This window comes from Podarcis tiliguerta, assembly GCF_965153285.1.
Source record: "Podarcis tiliguerta genome assembly, chromosome: 3".
In the NCBI taxonomy this organism is placed as follows: Eukaryota; Metazoa; Chordata; class Lepidosauria; order Squamata; family Lacertidae; genus Podarcis; species Podarcis tiliguerta.
This window is the reverse complement of record NC_139536.1, coordinates 57,565,651-57,588,444: the sequence shown is the minus strand read 5'-3', so window position 1 is coordinate 57,588,444 and position 22,794 is coordinate 57,565,651. Positions and strand designations below refer to the sequence as shown.

Genomic DNA, 22,794 nt, shown 5'->3' with positions numbered 1-22,794 from the left:
ACTTGCTAATCATAAACGTGCAGAACTAACAATGCAGGCATTCCTTCAGAGCATTTGCAGCTAAAACTTAAGCATCTTTGCTCTGGGACTGCAAATGCAAAGGAAACAGCAACTGAAACAGCTAGATCTCTAGCAAATTGTACCCCCCCCCCCCGCCAACTGTTTAGAAGTGGCAATGAACTGAATCATTTATTGACGTGACCCTTCACTTGACAGTGGTTTCACTGTCTCCTCCCCATCCAATTCCATCTTCAGCCATATCCTATGACTATAAATTCTCTTTTTCAAGAATGCACAACTAACTCAACTGGTTGCCTGGAGGTGTGATGTTTTTAGAGGTGTTAATGGAACAGTGCATGAACCTAGAGGTTTTCCTTTATTATCCTTTGGATGCTCTAGCTCCAGCTTGAAGGTTGTATGTGCCAACATCCTCAGTGAAATTAAAAAGGGTTTCAAGTTGCACTTCTTAGACTGTGCAGTGCCACTGTCTGAATCATCACAAAGTTTTGCACTGTCCCTGCTCTTTTGAGAAGTTCAGCAGTACTTATATTCAAAGGAAGGACAGGGGAAGTGGTTGACTGCATAGTTAATAAAATGAGGCAGTGTAGTATGTCAGCAATGTAATTTTTGTTAGCTTGGCACTTTTCCCCCCAGCAAAAAACCTTTGCTGCGATCCTCTTCGGTGGTTATTTGTGCTGCTTCTTTAGATCACCATGTTGGGAAGCAATAGGAATATACTTTTGTTTACAGGGGGTATCTGTCCTGGGTAGCTTCAGCTGGAGATAACTTGTACATTGCAGTGCTAAGGGAGACCCTCAATTCAAATAAACCTAGAATCTCCTAGATTCACTTAATTTATCTTCACAGGAGAGAGAAAGAGAGAAGGTTGCTCTGAGGCCCACTCCCAGTTTCTCCCCAGGATCAATATACCATCTGAACAAGTCTAGAATTTTGGATAAGATAGACCTTAGTTTGATGTAGAACATCAAATACAAGGCAATTCTTATGTTTCTGTATTTGTACAAAATATTAAGCGTTACAATAAAAAGCAATTATAGGATCCACACTTTGTGCAAAAACAAAATGAGAACATAAAGTACAGTATCTTATACTATTATCTTATTTGATAGTATGCTGACAATTTCAGTGAAGGAAATCTCTGTTTAAAGTATGAGCCCATCTTGCACTTTTTAATCAAAATGTTTCATAGTAAAAATGCCAGTAGCAAACTGATGTGAATATAAGCATTACATGAACTCTAAAAAATACAGATTACAGTGAATGTTAGTAAATTCTGCAAGGTTTGTTTCATGGCAGTAACTAAACTAAACTCAAGGACCTTTTAATTTTATTCTAGTTTAATTCTGTGTAATGGATGAATTAAATGTTCGAGCTGGTGGGTTGCAGTTACTTTTTGTAGATTTTCATTTTTATCTAGTGATTTATTTCTTGCGATTTATTTTTCTGCTATTTCTTAGATGTAGACTTTCAGCTTCTTGGGAGCTGTATGTAATCTATGTACTACAAAAATCATTTTGGTTTTAGTGCATTTATGGCCAGTTATGCACACAAGGGAACAGCCTTTCCCGAGACAACTGTTGTTTACTGTGTTCTGTCCTGTCCTTATGACAAATACTAGGAAAACCTGACTGATTCTATTTATTTTCAGAACTTAGAGTTTTGCAATATATTTTTCATGTCTTCCAAAGGAAAATCCATCAACTATAGTTATTTCTGTTCTATTGGCTATGACAAGGCTAACTTAGCTGGTTTGTCACTCAGCTCACACTCTGATCTTAACAATCTAGGACTTCCTGAAATCTTTCCCACATCTTCTTTGAGAGGTACACTTAATTTCTAGGTTTGAAGATAAGCCAAATGATATCTTCATCAAACAGAAAATATTAATAAGGCTAATATTGTGTATAGATCTCTCTTTCTGACTGTTATTTCAATATGGATCCTGGATCAGAGCCCAAAAATTCCCTACACTACTTTGTGTCATGAATTACCCCACTCAGCAGCGGGAAACATGTATACTTAGATATTTTCACTGGCTAAAAAGTATGTGAAAAAAAGGACACGATGTCTTTAACAAATGAAAAGAGGAAGAATTATGATATTTTGTATCATAAGGTTGTGCAGCTGTTATGTTTCAGAGTATGTTGGTTTCCAGTTACTTAGAAAACATGAGAGCAAAACATGAAACTGTACCGTACTGCTGGCAGTCATCCTAGGGGTTAGTGTTGACCTGATTTCCTGCATGTGTCTTAGCATTCAGCAGGAATTAGAATGAGGGAAAGGTGTCCGGTTGAATGAGAATAGTGAATATAGTAGAGGCAGCATTTTAAAATATGTAATCGTTCAGGTTTGCTGGCCAAAGACTAGGTACAGTTGAGGAAGATAGCCCTCAGGCACTATTATAGACAGCTTGGGGGGGGGGGAGTGGGAATCTTACTGAAAAAGTTGATCTAAACCAGGGGTAGCAAACCTAAGGCCCGGGGGCCGGATGCGGCCCAATCACCTTCTCAGTCTGGCCCACGGACTGTCTGGGAATCAGTGTGTTTTTACATGAGTAGAATGTGTCCTTTTATTTAAAATGCATCTCTGGGTTATTTGTGGGGCACAGGAATTCATTCATCCCCCCCCCCCCCATATAGTCCAACCTACTACATGGTCTGAGGAATGGTGGACCGGCCGACGGCTGAAAAAGGATGCTGACCCCGATCTAAACCCAGAAAGTAAGCACAAAGGTTGAGTGTCTGAAGAATGTGTTGGAATTCTTAAAGATGACTATAGGTCCTAAGATAAAGCTGTGGCAAAGATATGGCTGGGAGAATTAATTTAAATATTCATATGCTTACAGAGTAGACCTGGAAGTCAGTAAAGGGATTATGGTAGGCTTGGCCAAAAAGTTCTCGTCATGTGCTAGAAACAACATTCTACTTAACAAGGCAAGAACAGACATTGCATGGAGAATGAAAATATGTAACAGAAGAATCCTGGGAGACAGTATTACTTCAAGAATCACACTTTTAGGGAACAATACAACCCTTAGTTTACCATCAAGTCCAAATAAGGGGTTTTGGATCTGTTCCACTGAAACTAAAGTTAGTAAAGTTTAGCTTAACGCTGCCATTTGTTTAAAGTGAAACAAAATATTAAAATGTAAAAGTAAGTTTTAATGACTTTTTCCATTGTTTTTATTGTTTTGTTTGCTGTTTATTGATAATTTTTCAGCTTATTCTTGGTATTTTAAGCTTTTAGACTTTTCATTGCTTAATTTTATAGTACAGTTTGCTTTTGCTTTATGTTTGCTACTATTATGTAAGTAGGAAAGTGATTTACAATTGTTTAAAATATGTAAGTGGCCTTCCTCCATATTCATAGAAAAAGTTATTTTTTTAGTTTAGTGCTACCAGTGTACTAACTATGCAGTGTAACAATCCATATATGAAAAGCAACTTAGCTTCCCTTGTTCAAATGTGGTGGAAACCTCAGCCTCATCTGTATAGCCACACAACCTTTGTCCACAGAGCTATCATTGGCAATTTAAGAGCTGCCACAAATAATACAGACTGCACTATTCTAATAACCATGGAAATTCTACCAAGGAGGGATTTCCTCTTTTAAATAAGGCAGGATCGAGAGAGCATATGAAAATACTGTGATTACACCTTACATGACTTAGGCATGAAATATTTGAAAATCAGCCTCCTTCTCTGCAGACCTTTGGCGTTAAGATCAGTAGCGGGACCCTCTTGATGGTACCACCATCCCCAGAAGTTAAGAGAGGGCATTCTCTGTGGAAGCTCCCAGGTTGTGGAACTCACTCTCCAAAGAGTTGCATCTGACGCCTTCATTGTATAGTTTTTGTCATATGCTGAAGATGCAACTCTTTGCCCTGGCCTTTGGCACTTGGGACATGTGTTTTCAGGACCCACCCTAATTCATGTGATTGTACTTGGTTTAAGTGTGGTGTAGTGGTTAAGAGGGCTAGACTCGTAATCTGGGGAACCGGGTTCGCGTCTGCGCTCCTCCACATGCAGCTGCTGGGTGTAGAAAAAGCAAGGGTTTGTATGCTCATAATGAAATTTTGTGCCTGAGTAAGGTGAAGCTTCCCACTTGCACAAATGAAGCACTTGCTTATTTTGGACAATTTATTTTCTTTCACGCTTTATGGGCTAGGGAGAGGAACTGAGGAGGGTCCTGCAGCCTCACCCACTGAACATGAAACAACTTACTGGGTCCTCCTCTGTAATCACAATCATACTCATAATTTAATTATTTATACCACGGCCATCTGGCTCGGCTTCCCCAGCCACTCTGGGTGGCTTCCAACACATATAAAAACATAATAAAATGTCAGACATTAAAAACTTCCCAGTAACAAGGCTGCCTTCAAATGTCTTCTAAAAGTTGTGTAGTTTGTTATCTCCCTGACATCTGATGGGAGGGTGTACCACAGGGAGGGCGCCACTTCCAAGTAGGCCCTCTGCCACACTTTCAAACCTGCTGTTGCAACTACCAGAGTTCAGAAGCTGCTCTTTAAAAAGCTAGGCAAAATAAAGGGGGGGGGGAATGTGAGATTCTTAGACTGTTGCACTAGTAATGTCATTGAGTACTAAACTTAGAATCACAGAATTTCATATTTTAAAACCTTGTATTGATTTACAGAATCTGCACCAACCATGCTAATGGATAAATTTAGAAAAAGTTAGAAGTTGTAAAGTTTTAGCTACTAGAGGTGTAAAACTGTATCCTTGGGAAAGCATGTGGGATCAAGCAACTTCACTTAGCTAAAAGTAGCCAATTCTGTTTTGTTTTGTTTTAACATTAAGTGCCTCATTTGTCTTTTCTATTTTGTTGCCTCAAGTTAGAATCTCACAGTAAGTAAATATTTGTTGGCTCTAGTCATGCACGGAAAAGGTTGCTTGCAGTATTTGGTGAAAACATTTGCTTTCCTGATATCTGAGCCATTGTAGGAGTATGGTAGCACTCTATTCAACACGCAGGCAGAGAGGATGGCTATTTAAGAGGAATCGTGTGAGCTTTTGTAAAAGGGATTACCAAGTAGTCCTGAAGTTGTGCTCCTTATGATTGGGAAGAAGACTTTTTACACATGTTCTCCCCCCATCCCAAGTATTGTGGGACTGCCCACCCGCTTGCTTCTCCAATAACACGGGAATATTTAAAAAAATACATGGGGGTTGGCAGGAGTGGGTAGGAAGAAGGAAGAACCAATCAAATAGTCTCTCACACAGTCTCTGACACTTGAGAGCTTTGTTCTTGTGAAATTGTTTTACAATGGTACCTTGGGTTACATACGCTTCAGGTTACATACGCTTCAGGTTACAGACTCCGCTAACCCATAAATAGTATCTTGGGTTAAAAACTTTGCTTCAGGATGAGAACAGAAATCGTGCTCCGGTGGTGCAGCGGCAGCAGGAGGCCCCATTAGCTAAAGTGGTCTCCAGGTTAAGAACGGTTTCAGGTTAAGAACGGTACAGAATTAAGTACTAAACCCAAGGTACCACTGTACTTTGTTGTTTCTACATTCCTACATAGTAGTGTTGGGATAGAGCGGGGGTAGCCCATGCATAACCCTCAAGATACTGTTACACTTCCAACTCCTATCAGCCCCAGTCAGGATAACCATTGGTGGGGGTGATGGGAAATGGAGTATAATAACATCTGGAAGGCACCACCTTGGTTATCCTTGGGAATAAAGCCATTGTGGTTGTGGTAACCATGCTACTTTCTTAGTATTAGGCCTTTTGTGATGTATGTTAGAATAATAGAATTGTAGGGTTAGAAGGGACCCAGAGGGTCATCTAATCCAGGCTTCCTCAACCTCGGCCCTCCAGAAATTTTTGTCCTACAACTCCCATGATCCCTAGCTAGCAGGACCAGTGGTCAGGGATGATGGGAATTATAGTCTCAAAACATCTGGAGGGCCGAGGTTGAGGAAGCTTGATCTAATCCAATGCCCTGCAGTGTAAGAATATGCAGTTGTCCCATATGGGAGTCGAACCTGCAACCTTGGCACTATCAGCACCATGCTCTAACCAACTGAGCTATCCAGGCCATGTTGATGGCATGGAGTTTATTTCCAGCATAACTATTTAAGTATGATCCACTAGGGCAGCCTTTCTCAACCTGTGGGTCCCCAGATGTTGTTGAACTACAACTCCCTAGCTAGCAAGGCCAGAGCTCAGGGATGATGGGAGTTGTAGTCCAACAACATCTGGGGACCCACAGGTTGAGAACTGTTACACTAGAGCCATTTTTCCGACACAGTATCTGACCTGTTGATCCTATTTATGATTGGGAAGGAGTTTTAATCTTGGTTATTTTCCTTGAAGTGTTCCACGTCCTTTCCTTGCAGGGTGTGTGGCTAGGGTCAAGTGCCTGAACCATACTTGCTCTTCACATACCATTTTACAGTGCATTGGGTTTCTGCTTGTGGAATTATTTGATTCTTTCAGCCCTGGTAGGTGGTTTGATATTAGAGCAGGACGTTTGATCCATATGTTCCGTATTTATTGATTGGTTAATGACATTTACAATGTCGCCCAATAACAGGCTTCTCTGGGTGGCTTACAAACAATAAAGCATTAATATCCAAGAATAATCGCAGAACAGTAAACCAACTCTAGCATAAAATGTCAGCATAAGAATTTCAACAGCAAAGGCTTCAGCGTCATAGGGGAGGAAATATGCTGCACCACTAAAAGTATGCAGCATATCTAAAATTCAGTGAATTCAAAGGTTCACAATTATAAATCAACAAAATAAAAAGCCCCTCACATCGCATTCAAAAGCCACACCAGGTGAGCCTCTCTGTGGAGGGACCTGCCACACCATAAGATACATATTTAATGAATAATATTTGTATGTTGCATATCCCACCTTTATTTCAGTGTTGAACTCAAGACAGCAGACACAGGGTTCCCAGGCTGTCTCCTATCCAGCCACTGGCCGCCTGACCAGTCTCCCAGACTTGCTTTGCTTCAGAAGCACTGCAGCCTCATGTGACTTCAGCCTGTGCCTTGTTACACTTTGCCACATTTGAAGTATGTTCTCACTGTTAGACCCGCACTGATGCTGACAGCAAAAGAATAGCCTTATTATGAAGCATCTGTCTTAAACTAAGTTCCTTAAATGATACAACTTCTCAGAGTTTGTTATCAAGGTCCAAAGCTTGTGAAGAATCCTGCCCAGGGGGAGGGAGCAGGAGGGTGAGTAATCAATAACTAAAATATTATCTTGCTGAAATCATACCTAGTTGCCTTATTCTTCAAGTGGACCTATGCAGGAAAGGTTCCGATTGGATTTTTCACCATAATAACATTGGTACTTCTACATGTAGAACGATTCCTTTCGGAGCTCTGGAGATGAATGAGCTTTAAGAGAGTCTTCACAGGATAGGGTTTGCCCCCTGCAGGTCTTCCTTTTGTGCAAGATAATCTAGCTTTTGAGAGCTGTCGCTATGTGATTTATTAGCCTTTAACGTATGGCTGATATAATTAGGGCAGGTATCCCTCTGCTCTTCTCATAAGATTTATAGCACACTGTATTATTCACTTGCTCCACAGCTCTGCCAGAGCTGCTTCCAGTGCGAGCGCGAGAGCATCTTTCTCCAGAGTGAGGGAAGGAACGCTGCTCTCTTTCTTCCTATGAGGCATATTCAAAAGGAGAACTGTTGTGATTATGTCTTCCCCGAGGAATTCTGCTTTGTTTCTGCAGCTCGGTGCTGTCAATTCATAAACCTTCGGTGGTATGTAGTTCACTCTCCCCATTTGGTAGCAGGCATTTCCCCCTGGATCTGCTGGGCAAATGCAGGCTTCGAGGATGCCGGCAAGCTTTTGTTTTTGTGTGTATTTGGCTTTTTGAAAGAAGAGACACTTTAACACTATGCTAACTGCCTTTGCCTTTGAGTCTGTCACTCGGAAAAGCTGCCCTGGAAGCGAGCATGCTCAGAGAGCTGGCAAATCGTTGTCCAGTGACCAAGAGGAAATGATAGTTGTTCTTCATTTATAATGCAAATTTTGAGGTGTCTTCAGAAGTGTGGCAAACTTAAAATGATGGCGGTGGTGAGAACATCGCTGCAGAAAGTTGTGGTATTGTTGCATCGCTTGCAGAGAATGGCAGTTTCTTCCCCACGTTATCAGAAGCTTTGCAAGGTAAGTAAAAACTGGAAAGTTAAACTATTCTTTCTTTCTTTCCTTGCACTAACAAATTGGATGAATATCTATATCTATCTATATCTGTCTATCTAGAAACACAACTATGACTTAGTGTGGTTAGGCACTAGAAATATTTTATTGGGAAATATTAATTATAGTTACTGAAATGGATACTTTCTTGGTTTCATTATCTTTAGCCAGAGTTGGGAAGATGCTGTTAGAAATGCTGCTTCTTATAAAGATCAGTTAAAAGGTTAGTGTAAGAGCTGTTCAGTACAGACCCCCAGTGTGTTTTAAAATATCAGTCCATATTTCAGTTTACAAAAGTTTAAGGTAGTATCTGCTTTCTGCAGATCTACAACCAGTGGAGCTTCTATTGTGTTACATTATTTTTTCTATTGAAGAATTAGATAGGAAAACGGTAAAATGTCTATATTTCATAAAATGTATATGCTGCTTTTCCATTCAAAAGCCCAAGGTGGCCTAGTGCTCATGAAAGTAATGTAAACATCTACTGCTATGAGTTGTAGATTCTGTGTGGTTGCAGAACTTTTGCTGTAGTGGAACTGCTTGAAAGTGCTTGCTAATCTTTAACTTTGAGATACGAGGGGAAATCATTAAAGTTGGTTAACTTTCAAGGTAAGAGTCTCACTCTGTAAGTCCATTCTTGGGCCATTTCTCATACAGCCAACCTAGCTAGAAAGGACAGAGTGGGAGCAGGAGGAAACACAAGGATTTATCTTTCGGCAGGTTATTGGAGAACTGGTGGATGTCTTTTCCTTATTTTGAATCAGCAGTAGCAGCAGCAGCAACACACACACACAAAGAAAACAAGAGGGGGAAAAGGAAACAGTGATTATCATCAAAGCAGGAAACTGGCTGTGGCTGGTAGAACTTCTGATTTTTAATACTACTGAATATTGCTGTTTTAGGAGTTAATTCATGTTCTTTGCTTCCATGTTCACTGATAAAAATTAAACAATGTTGTTTGCATTTTCCATCATTTGTTATGAGAAGGAAGAAACAAATCTCCTGGTTTCTTGGCTATCTTACATTTAGTCTTTTTTGCTTCCTTAAATTATATAGGAATGTCTAGATTTCTAAAATATTTATAACTTTGTATAGATGTTTCAGAAGGCATGCTGTGAATTTGAAAATATCCAGCCTGTACAAATACAACTTTTAAAGCATGACAATCTGAAGTATTTTTGTTTCAGCCACTTAAAAGAGTAAATTACATAGCTGGCATTCGTTGCAGCTTTTGGGTGAAAAAAATCTTTTTTGGAAACTTGTCTAGAAGTGTGTAAGATCTTAATGTTGGGCATGAAATAAGATATTGTGGTTGGGTTGTTTGTAAGCTTATAGTTTTTTTTCTTATCACATCAGTCTCTCGGCACAAGCAGAGAAGCCAACTTTGTAGTAGTACTAAGATACTAGAAGAAATTGCCCAGTAGAACAGATGTCAGTAGCGATGCATTTATCTTGCTAACTTAGCTCGTGAAGCAGCAAAAGGAAGTTTTATTTTATGAATGGGAATTGATGGTGTATTTATCACTCAGAAGTGTCTAACAGCCTGGAATTATTGGATACATTTTTTGCTCAAAACGATCATTTTCTAGGGAGAAAGAAATAGCATTTTAAATTATACACTGTTGGTTTCAGTTGTCAATTGAAGTGTTCAAAGTTTGTTTATAATGCTCATTCAACTGATGTTGGAAAATGTGTTACAATCCCAGCCTCTTCCACCAGGTGTCAATGTAAGGCAGTGATAAATGAATGGTTAATGATATAGCACAATGAAAATCTAATGTGTGCTGCAAATTTTAAAGCAACTTTCAATGAAATAATGAACTGCACTATTATTCTACTATGCTCATTTCATTGGGGACAGAAAGTCTCAATATTCTTGTGCACAAAAAATCTTTATTCTTCTTGTTAATTTGACCATTCTGTGTACTAACTTGTATGCTAGCAATATGGTAAGCATATATGTAGCTGTATTAAGATTGATTTCAGTAGTGTAATGCCAAATGATAGAATACTTAGCAACGTAAGTACTTGTTTTATTCCTAGATTTAGGGGTGACATTATCCTCCCCGCCCAAAAAAAATGTTCACTTGGAGTTTTGTTGAGCAGTAAATTAAAGCTGTCTTAAAATGAAATTAATGGAAAATATCTTGTAAATAAGTTCAGAAAATTGCTAATAAAGATAATATTAGAAGTGTATTATTATAAGTCTGAATTCTACAATTAATTTTTTGAGCTGGTCAGTAAAATATCTTTTACAAGTTCTAAAAATAGATTGTAAACAAAAGCCTGTCTGCTGTATACTTTAAGATAGGGATGTGCAATCTTTAGCCTAATTTCAAAAGCCTTCTGCATACAATTAAGTCAGATCTCTGGGAAGAGTGTTCTATCTGTCCACTGGGTGGGGGGGATAGGGAACAGAATTGCACAAAGCTAAAAAACAGGTGTCCAACTCACTTTTGATTTTGGTCATGCCCTTCACTGGCTTCTGCTCCACTCAGCCATGTGACGCCTGACCCATTGCCCTGCATAAAGTTGCCCTTGACAGCAAACAGGTTGCCCACCCCCTGCTTTAAAGGCACAGCAGAATACGATCTGGTAGGTTTTCCTAAGAAAGTGGTACCTCAGGTTAAGAACTTAATTCGTTCTGGAGGTCCGTTCTTAATCTGAAACTGTTCTTAACCTGAAGCACCACTTTAGCTAATGGGGCCTCCTGCTGCTGCCGTGCCATACGATTTCTGTTCTCATCCTGAAGCAAAGTTCTTAACCTGAGGTACTATTTCTGGGTTAGTGGAGTTTGTAACTTGAAGCGTTCGTAACCTGGTGTCTGTAACCCGAGGTACCACTGTACATTTATCATTCTGGATTGGATCCAGTGGTGCCCCTCTATTCACAAATGGGACTCTTTTTGAATTCAAGACCTTTGTTCTGTTGGAGGTTCCTACAAATGGATACAGATAGGGAGGAAGCAGTCTCTGCAATATTATTCTCCCCCTCCACCCCCCTATACTACCTCTCATGCTGTTCTGGAGGGCCCGCAACTGTGCTAGTGGGATCATTGGACCTAATCCACCCTCAGTGTTGACATAACAAAAGTAGGGACATGAATCACAATCCTTTGGTTATGCCGTTCCCATCAATTTCCCCTTCAGTTTCATACATCCGGAAGTATGGTGTCAGTCTTCTTGAGGGAAACTGCAGGAATTTTCTCCAAATATTAGTTTGCTCCTTCCTGAAATTGTAGAGTCTACTTACAGGATGGGAGCAGCATCACTCGCTTGCTCGAGCCCCAGGGATCTATATGGCATGCAGTAATCTCTGCTCTTCATTCTCTTCCTAATATCTGCTCATGCAGCATGAATCTGCTGTGCTCAGGACTAGTCAGGAGCTCTTAGGACATAAAGAAACAAAGTGAAGCAGCTTGTGGGTAAAGATGGCTGGCACTTTTTCTTCATAGTCCATGAAATGTGAACATCATTGCACTTCCACTTGGTATATTTGAGATCATCTACAAGCTTTCCAATTCGGCAGCCATGACTGAGCCTAAATTGGCTTGAAGCTCAGCAAAGTAGCATTTTTTTTTGAAAAGAATGACTGCTTCATGGAAAGAAATGTGAGGCATTTCTAAATACATCAAAATAATATAGAATACCACAACCTTTTAAATGGCTAAGGTGGCTTGAGTTCCTAATAAGTAATAATTTGAGTATACTCACCCTTCATATCAAGAACTGCCAGGTCACTTTCAGCTAAGAAGACAAGTATAACAAAGGCAGTTTGTGTTCAGAACACAGTGAATATTCTGCCAGAAAGTATTCCTTTACAACACAACAAATGAAAAACTATTTAGAAAATGTATACATGGGAACATCTGAAAGTCTAGTCTGGATATGACATTTATCTCCAGTCCTGAAGTGACACATGATAACTTACATGAGCTTCCTTGGATGTGATGATAAATGATACAAATGCTCTAAGCTATGTCTGGTTTTCAGATGAATGCTTTATACATATGGTTTTTTGAAGAATAAATTTCAATTTCAGAAAGCTTTTGTGGAAATTGATGAAAATATAAAAATAATGATGAGCGCAAAAGGAAATGTATGGTGCTATATGATTAATCCTTGCAGACATGGAAGTTTGACAGATTCAGGGCAATTGAATTTAGAGATGAGGGGAAGAAAACGATTTTATCTATATCAAATCCCATTGCCAATATTCTATCACATTTGAGTATAACTTAAGAAGCAGAACCTGGGACAGGGCAATTCATAAAAATATTTCATTAAAGTGCGCATTCAATTATAGGGTGCAAAGTGAGGCCTGTTCCTGCCTCTTGAAGGGAGCAATAGCTGATTGGGACTGGTAAAGGAATATAGTTAGGGAAAGTACCAGAACTTTTAATCTCTTCCCTTCCCTTTACACTTTATGGACTTCAGCTGGCGTGTGTTTTGAGGTAGCTAAACTTCAGGAGCTACTTTGAAGCGGTTCAAGTAGCTGATGAAGGATAATGGGAGATAATTAATAATAGGAGTTTAGTTAAAGATGTCAGGGAGAAAGGAGCTAAAACGAGCTGTCGGAATTAGTGGCAATGAATAATGCTTGTTTTAAATGGGGATATAAGACAAGAATACTTACATTATATTGAATCGAGTGGAAAGGACTCCGTTTTTCAGCTCATAAGCATAAAAGCTTAGACGGTTTTAAGGAAAGGCAAAAAAGACTTGTGTCTATATTATCCTGTCTTCATTTAGTGCTAGAAGATCTTTGCAGCCCTCTCAACTGTGAACACACAGACAAAGATTACAAGTTGAGAATGTTAAATAAAATAGTAGCAAAAACAGGGAGGAATACGTTGGATAAATTCTTATGAAGAATATAGTGCCTCTTAAACACTGAAGATGTGAGAAAGACCTGAATTTAAAAAGGAGAAGTGTGTGGGACTATGGGATAGGGAAACATTAGCTTCAGTGCCAGATTCAGGGTGGTGAAGGGTGTTGAGCTGAGGAGGAGACCCAAGACATACCTGTGGTTGGAGCTGGTGCAGCTCTAGTCATTGCTTCCTTTGCTTCCTTCTCCTCCTCTTCCTCCCTTCCGCTCCTGCCACCTCCAAGTAGACAGCTTTGAACTTCTCCTGCAGGGCCCACTGCTTCGTTCAGGGCACCATATTACCAAAGTCTACCCCGTAAGGATGCTGAATAATGTAACTTAGGATTGTGGAATCATGGAGTTGGAAGGGACCCTGAGGATCCTCTAGATCCCTACAATGCAGGAAGCTCAAGTAGATCATACATGACAGATGGCCATCCAACCAGCTACAAATCCACCCTAGCAGTTACCTCGACTAGTCCCCATTTTATCAGCTTCTTTACAAGAATATCATCAGTCATTCTTTTTGGAAAGTGCATTTTTGGAAATATATATTAGACGCAACCTCACATAGTGAGGGTGCAGAAAGGAAACTTTTCCAGTACTTAGCAGCAATGTGTCTTAGATGCTTATGAGTAAAATATTTTGCAGTTCCAAAGCAGAATGCTATTTTATGTAAATAAAATGTAGCAATAGGGTTGTAATATCGTAACAGCCGTGTTAAATAACAAGTGGAGGATTAATGGGGGAAACTGTTCTCTTGAATCTCCCATATTTCCTGGAATTAAATCAATACCTAATACATGAGTTTCTGCTATTTTTTACTGCACAAGAATGCTGCTGATTTGACAGAAAACACCAAGGTTACTAACATTATACATCCCATGTTGTAAATGGTCCACATTATTTACTTGCTTCAGAGGATGTCGGTAAGTCTTCACACACTTCTTTGATAGCTGCTCTTTTCTCATTCTTCAAGCACCCGATAAAAGCTTACCTTACAGATGGAAAAGCGTACAGCACCCTCCTTCACTAGCTTGTCCTTCAGTTTCATAAAGCTACATTCCACTCACCCCTGGTAACTTGTAGTATATTTAGTTAACTGTGTTTTCCGGCACTTTCTTACCTTTGAGAGTAACACATTTCCTTTTCATAACACATCTCCCTAAGAAGGCAATTGTGGGTTTTAGGAATACGTGTAAGGCTATGACTGATGGAAATGTAGGAGAGTGAAAACTGAAACTGGTTGATTGGACGTAGGCTGTAGAAGTCACTTAGAAATTGCTGATTCATAACTTTTGCAGCCCCAGTTTCTCCAGTTTGTTCAAGGAAGAATTACCTTTGTTCATAGCAAACTTCAGATTTTGCTTTAGACTTTTATGTAGTAGATCTAGTAAAGCGCCTTCGGGTTTCTTACGACACATATAATAACAAATTTATCATTCTGTGAGGCTTCAAGCTGGTCATTTTTCTTCTGTTTTTTTTTTTTTTTTTAAATCTGGTTTTAAATCCGATGCTAGACACATCCACTTGTAACCAGTCTTCCAAATATAGCTTTTAAGATTGGGAATAAACAGCAGCAAGCCTGTGACTCATGCACTCCCTTCTCCTTTTATCCCATGCACACAGTGAGCAAATTAGAAGCCTTTGCTTCTAATTAATGGTAAACCATTGTTTGCCTCAAACGAGATTCAAGGGTTTATTTTCATCTGAGAACCCTGTTTTTCAGGGTGAACAATGATGTGCTGGTAATTAGTAGAGCTGCCTTAAAGGTAAAATAAGCTTTTTATCTTCTCATCTAATGTACAAGGGGAGGAGAGGAGCAGGTGTGCTATGTTGAGACATATTACTGCTCATCTTTGTACAAAGCTAAACACAAACCATGGCTTGTTATGTATCCAGTGGCCATGTTTGTTATAATGCTAAACAATGGTTTAGTCCAGGCTTCCTCAACCTCGGTCCTCCAGATGTTTTGAGACTACAATTCCCATCATCCCTGACCACTGGTCCTGCTAGCTAGGGATCATGGGAGTTGTAGGCCAAAAACATCTGGAGGGCCAAGGTTGAGGAAGCCTGCTTTAGTGGTATGTGAACAAGTTCAGTCTCTAAGCTGGGGTGACATTCTCTCTCATCCAGTCATATGGCTGGGAGAAGGAGTTTGGAAGCTTTCCCTTTCCCCTAACCATACCTGCTTGTTGTTTACATTCTGGAAATGTGGTTTATCAGAAACTATGGTCAGTTCCACAAGTCACAGTTTGAAATTATAATGGGATTGTTTTGAACCGAACCATAGTTAGTGATAAGCCGCAATCCTCAATTCAGATACATCAGTAGGCTGTGGTTAAGGGAAACTTCCAAATTACACCTCCAGGAGGAGAGAGGAGAAAACCACATGAGGCCTAGAGCAGGCAAGGTTCCACTCACATATCACTAAACCATGATTTAGCACAGGATGGGAAACCTGTGGCCCTATTGATGCAACAGGATTGCAATTTCCGCTATCCAGGACTTTTGGCCATGCCAGCTGAGGCTGCTAGGAGCTGGATTCCAGCAATGTTTATTTATGTAAAAGGTACACATTCCTTGCCCCAGGATTAGTGTTAAATACAAACTCAGCCAGTGTGTAAGAACCTCGTACTTCTCATATACGTATATTTATCTGACCTTTCAAAAATTAGATCGTTTTCTGCTTTCAAAATCAAGACAGATTTTGATACCAAGCCTTAAACTATTTTTTTGCTCCTCAGTATTTGACCCCTGGACTGTACAACTTTTAACTAGGTCTGTTCAACAGAGCAAGGGGCCTTAAAACGAGCTTAAGCTGCTTATTTAGTTGTAGTGCCTTATGAGTGAGGATAATTTTTTTTCATAGCAAGTAAGATGCATAGGGGTCTGAGCTTTGGCTTCATTCCCAGATATTCTACTGCACACTCTTTATAGTCTAGGTAAGTCATTTTTTTTGTAAACCTTGAGCCTGCCTAATATACATGTATCAGAAAAGCTAGGTCTCTACTTCTAGAAAGAATGAAAATAGGATTCATTTCTGCTTCAGTCTCCAGGATTAGTTTCTCTGTGAAAAGGCTAGGGTACCAGCCAATTTAGGTTAGGTTATATTTTATTAATAAAATGAATAAAATAATAAAATAAAATACATTTTATTAATAAAATGAGGGTGGCAAGGAGGCATGTAAGATAGAAGGGCCCTGGTGCTTGACTCTTGTACTGATAATATCACTCTGCAGACAGAAGATAAAGAAATGGTTCTATTTCCTCTTAAATGTGACCTAGGTTTACATCTTGGTGAAACATTGATCTACCTCAGCCCTTCCAGTTTGTTTCCCATTTATAACAAATGCTGCAGATGAATGATAGTTGACAGATAGTTGACAGTATAATGGAACTTGGTTGTTTCAGCTGGAACTCACGGTCATAATACTTTCGTGAGAATGTTTTTCCCCATACACAAATAATGTTATTTTTTCAGGGCAGCTTCCCTTCCTTTACCTTTTGATACTACATTGCTTCTGCTTCAGAATAACCATTTCAGTTGTTGACTTAGTGATTGGCAAAATGATGGTGAGCAGTGGTTAGATTTTAGTGATGTTTCGTTTACATTTAGTTTACAGCTTTGTCTGGTTGACATGATCTCTACTTAAAAGGTTGTTGATACAGTTCAGTGCACTTTCCCTAATCAAGGTATGTCACCAATTGCTGTTAAATTCCCAATAGAAGAAAGCGAGGAAGAACTTTTCAGACAGGTGAAAAGGCTTGAAAATGCAGCTAAATGTGGATAATTACTTTTATAGTAAGTTCTTTCAGTACCCTGCAGCAATGGCTTGGTAGGAAGAAAGATCATGCAGAAAGAATGAAAGGTTATGGGATGGGTGTTTGCTCAATAATCAGTGCAGACAAACTACTGAAGAGCTGCTGAAAAGCGATGGCATTGGCCATGTAAATCAATACCTTATTATACAGTAGTATAATTAGGTGTAATTGAAATATTGTCAAAAAGTTACAAACAGTACTATCAATTAAGTGTCAGGATAGGAAAACAGGTTAGGACAGGGGGTTAGCTTATTAGCCTCCACTCTTGCATCCAATTTTAAACTTCTGTGAGAACCAGGGCCAACAGGAGTAGGCATTGTTGGGTCTCTACCACAGCAGGAGGACCACTGATGAACCCTGCAGCCTCCTATCATTGCCTGTTCACCTACTGTCTTGGAGCAGACAAGCAGTGGCAAGATTTAGAAGACAGTGCAGCATTCAGCACTTGACATGCTGTCTTCTGGGTGGTTGTACAAATTGGACGCAAAGGAAGAGGGCAAATGAATCAGCGGTAGTGATAGATAGTGTGGAGGAGGTGGTACCCATACAGAGCATCTTCCCCAAGAACCCACTAAAACCTGGCATTGGCATATATGTGAAGGTACATAAGGGATGATGACTAGAGTGGTTGAGCTTGAAGTAACATAAGTGACCAGTGACCTGCATTGGAAACTAATGGCTCAAAGGAATCTTGAAATGAAATTTATAGTAGTTGTTGTCTCAAAGAGTAAATGAAAGGCAGACAAGAAGGAGACAATTTTATCACATTGGAAACAAATTATTTCATTCCTACCCACGTAGCAGGGTATATATGTGAACACAAGCAGCCCCATTGTGCACATTCCATACTGGACAAGGAATAGCACATGCATGTACACATCTGCGGTGCATTTTGCATTCAGCTGTGAAAGATCCAATTCATTCCCTTCTCACACTTCAAGTCTCAGCATCTTGTTACATGAGATTGTATAGATGGTCTGGAGTCTACATTTTATGGTCCAGTATGAATACTAAATGGTTTTTCAACTTTTATTTCATAGAATTGTAGAGATAGAAGGGACCCTGAGGGTCATCTAGTCCAATCCCCTGCAATGCCGCAATCTTAGCGAGATTATACATGATAGATGGCCCTGCAGCCTCTGCTTAAAACCTCCAAGGAAAGGAATCTGTTTCACTGTCAAACTGCAGCTACTTTCAGAAAGTTCTTCCTGATGTTTAGTTAGAATCTCCTTTCTAGTAACTTGAAGGCATTGGTTTGGATCCTACCTTCTAGAGCAGGAGGAAACCAGCTTACTCCATATCTCACGTGACAGCCCTTCAGATATTTGAAAATGGCTATCATGTTCCCTCTGTTTCTTTTTTCGTCTTTGGTGAAGACAGAGGCCAAGTAGGTTTTTTCACAGTAATGAGAATGGACTTTTGTGTTTAGTATTGCCTCTGTATATTAACACAATTATTTGAGCAACGTTTACCTAACTTGGTGGAAAACTAAATTGCAAGAACTCTAAGCTTTCAAATGAATATTCTAGTTATATTGATTTCTGAAAATGAAGAGTTCCCAACAGTATCAAAGAATAAACAGTGGGGTTCTCTATTTGCCAATGCTGGACAGCAGTTGTTGGGTCACTCGTTTATTTGAAAGCTATTGGACCTATCGCTGCATGAGTATAACCGCTGCTCTCTGTATTCTATCTCTTCATCACTTAACATTTTTTTTCTCCTGGCAGTGCAAAAATATTTGCTGGATAATCTTTCTGTGTCCTCAAATATTCATGTAAATGTTCTTAAAAAAATTATCTGTATCTGTTTTAGTTCTTGCCTGAGGAACTTCATGGCAGCATGAGAAAATTATATTCGAGATGTAATGTAAAATTTACAAAATCTACCTTTTTTCATTTCTGTCTTCAAGACAAAGCTTTCCTAGTAGAATTAATCAAGCACCTTAGAAAAATCTTGCTGTGTGTAACATCCAACATGTTAGTCCCAACTGATGTCCAATAATTTATTCATTATTTAGCATTGTACTGTGTTTTCGTGACCACAATGAATTGCAAAGTAGCCGCCAATTAAAAGTGTTTTAAGTTATGTGTATTTGGAAGTTTCTGGCTGTGCAAATGGCTTATTTGGCAAATATCACCTGTTTGCAGCAGCTGCAAAAAGACATTAATATAAGACCAAGGTTTTTATGCTTTGGCACTTTTCCTTTTGGAATAGCTATAATAAAGTTGATACAACCATTTTGGCAATAAGTGATTTTCATGACTGCAGTTGGCTTTTGTATCCCTGTTCATTCTTTATTACTTCCCATGGGTGCAAGGTGAGCTGTTTCCAAGTCCTTTCATGCTGGCTTCTATTTTAAAGGCTTGATTGAACGAGCTGCTCTTTGTTGACAACTGAGCTTACAGTAGACTGAATGGTTGATGGTATTATGGTGCTAACAAACACTATTGCCACACACCATGTGTAGAAAGTTCACACATAACTGCTAACACAGTTCAATATTATGTAACTGTTGCTGTGACTGGAACTGACTGCCTTAAGCCCCTTAAACATATTTTGACCACCCCAGCAATTGAAATTTTGTAAAACAGCATGTCTGGGAGCAGCTGCAGCCTGGGTGGAGCCGTGGAGCCACTCTTCCGACAGTGATGTCTTTGCAGTGCAAGTAGATGAGGCAGGGCAGCAGTGAGATCAGGGATGCATGGATCTGTCTGGGAGATTGTATGGCTTGTTGTTTGGCTAATAGCCCTGCCCTGCTTGCCTTCCTATAGTGTGAAGTTGTCACAAACCTCTTTGTGCTCCATTACAGCTATGCCCATTTACTGGATACTTGTGTCAGTTCAGACAAAGGGCTCTGTTGCACCCCAAAGGCTACCTAGACCATAAATTTATCTGCAGAGATGCTTCTCCAGCTGCCCCCATCAAATGAGGCATGGGGTGTAGCTGCTCAAGAGAGGGGCTTTTTCCAGATGCTGGGTGCTCTCTTCAGGAAGTCTTCTTTGTTGCCTAGGTTATGGTGCTTTCAGCATAACAATTATGCGTAGTATATATTCCTTTCTTAACACCTGCCTTTTGGTTGGCTAGGAAGGCATTTTCTTCTGCCCAGTCCTCTAATTTTTTGCAGATGATACTTAGCATAAATTTTAGCTGGGATATCAATCAGTCTAATTAGTCTGTAATTCCCAGGGTCTTGCCCATTACCTTTCTTAAAATATCAGAACTATTAAACTAACATTCCAGCCTTTTGGAACACAGCCTGTGTTATTTATATAGGTGAATAGGCCTGCCAGAAGTGAAGCCCACCAGTCTACATTTTAAAGGATTCAGGTTGCAAAAAATGCTGTCCTGGTGCTTCATTATTCTTCAATGTCTGTATGAGCAATTTAATACAAAATGTAGATACTGGAGGCCATAGCAGAAGGCAGTTGATATCCAGCTCCAAAAGCTGCCCACTAGCTGGTCTTCTTTAAGCTTCTTCCTCTTTCTATAGGGATAGAGCCAGGAGGCTTAGTTTGGTCAGAATCAAGTATACACTTCCAGAGTTAATGCTAAATACATAACTGAGCCACCATAACTGCTAGAGGGCTGTGAAAATTTGATCTGAAGCCAAAGGGGCACATTGGTTGCTAGGAGTGAAATATATTGGCATTATTTTCAGCTCTTCTACTCCACTATTTGGGGATTTTGTATGTAAGTATGTATCTATGTATGTATTTACACATACATACTGTAAGCTGTCCAGCGACCTTTATGTAATGGAGTAGCCTACAAATGCTATAAGATAAACAAATAGTAAAATAACAAGGAAGCTGTTAATATAGGTCAGATAATGCCACACTATAAATTAAAACATAACTGACCTGTAAAGGCGACTCATCACTGTCAAACCAGCCTGTTTCATGGCAAGTATAAACTGAGATAAACATAAAATTGCATGTGGATGTTTTATAACACGTAATTGTGGTTCGAGGACCCGACCCCCGCGCCGTGGAAATGAACTCACAAGGACACACGATATATGGTTTATGGGCATGAAAAGGCCACAACTTTATTGATTACAGCAGTGAAAAGGTATTGGCTTAGGCATTGGATGTCCACCACAGGGGTTGAATCACCAGGGGGCGGAGCCTGTTGATGATAATACAACTATAGGTTCTCCCCTGACGTCACCAGGGGTCGTGCCATGGCCTCCCGCCAAGCAGGCATCGGACAGAATACACGACCCCCAGATTCCTTTAACGGAATACCCAAAATTGAAGGCTTAGGCGATGGCCACACCTAGCCTTCCCACACACCATAACGCAATAATCCAATGCCTAACCGCCACCGTCTAAGGAATGTAGGATTTTGGCTATGCCCCATTTATTTATCAGTACCAGCTCATGTGTGATATATCTCATGCCAAAGTATTGCATTTTCATCTCTTTTGGAGTCGGGGTGGAGGCCCACCGGACAAGAGGTCTTGGTTGACTTGTGATTGGTAACACACTGGATCTCGCCACCATCATGTGCCATCATCGTTCTGGTAACTCATAAGCTATTTAAGGAGTAATGAGTCCTTTCCAGGATTACAGTATAAAGAGCAAGCTCTGAGAATTAGAACTGTGGAGCTTGGATTGAAGCTTCAGGACAGGAGAAAGCAGCAAGACAGAGACACAGAACAAGGCATTGCCCACTGGACAATTCAGTTCCTGTAGATACCATTAGGACTCTTTCTGTCTTGTACTCAAAGCTGAATATCATCTTCAGCTTTGAATACAATGTCAGGCTACCCTTGAGCCAGCTCTCAAGGAAACTTTGCAAGTCCCCGGGGACTGGAACTATGATTAACTAACATGCCTATAGCTGCCTATAGCTTCAAGACTCGCAGTGGTAGCTGGGTTCATGACAACATGACGGAAATGCTGTACTGTATTGTCATCATCAATGTGGATAGTTACAGAGCTATGGTCTTTCCCCCCTTTAAAAAAGCTTTGATTAATCCCCCAGTCAAATAATACAAATTAGCTTCTAATGAAATGTATGTTTTGAACAATATTCCAACTTTTGTTCTGTGCTCACAGTGCAAATAAAAGAACATTTTTTTTTGTTATCTTAAGAGGTAAAAAAAATCAGAAGCCCAGTGCAATTTGTGTCTTTAATTAACATTTTGCCATTTCAAATTGAGCTGTTTGATTTTGTTGACACAGAGAATAGGCCCTGTTGTCAGTGCATAATTGCTTTGTAGCCACTCCCCAGGTTTAAGTGTTGGGGGAACGCCACAAGGTTATGCTACACACTTGTGCTATGCACGTTTGATTCAAAGTATGACTTTTGCTCTTAGTGAAGTTTATCAAGTTGTATAAGTTGTACTTTTTATGTCTTGCTCGAAGTTTCAGAGAACAATTTGTTAGAAACTTTTGGAATGCCAGTGTTTTTGTACTGTAGAAGCAGTCTGCTGTTTGAACAGTATAAATTTTTAAGGAAACTTGATGATTAAGTGTATTCATGATCACTTAATTTCTGTTACCTCCACTTGGAGGTGTTTTAAATTTCCTGATATAGGGGTCAATACATAGCTCTTCTTTATAAAATAATACTCCTTATTTGCATGAGTGTCATAATTATTGCTATAACTACTGTTATCTATTTGAAGCTATCCCTTGCTAAAGGGACTCTCAGACCAAGGTAATGAGTGAGAGCAGAGAAACATGATTACCTGGGCAGTTAAAGGGTTTGAATTCTAGGAGTACAGGAGCAAAACCAAGAAGTCTCAAAAATTTATAGCATATGCAGTGACATGTGTTGGACTAATAACTTGAAACTTAGCATACATAACCGACCCACTGAGGTCTACAAAAATGCCAAATACCCAACAGATCCAGTAAGAATTGCCATAGTAGGG

The 22,794-nt window shown here is 39.8% G+C and overlaps 1 protein-coding gene across 2 annotated transcripts in view; it reads left to right on the top strand.

Annotated features, from left to right (window-relative positions):
* Positions 1-22,794, top strand: part of UTRN (utrophin) — a 321,971-nt gene that overhangs the window by 147,959 nt on the left and 151,218 nt on the right. The window contains exon 1 of one of the 2 annotated variants that reach the window (XM_083434685.1): positions 7,086-8,186. The exons of the other annotated variant lie outside the window; for it this stretch is intronic. Within the exon in view, the coding sequence (XP_083290811.1) occupies positions 8,043-8,186 (144 nt within the window). The 5' untranslated portion in view covers positions 7,086-8,042. Of the gene's footprint in view, positions 1-7,085; positions 8,187-22,794 lie in introns of those variants that run through there. 2 annotated transcript variants of the gene reach the window in all.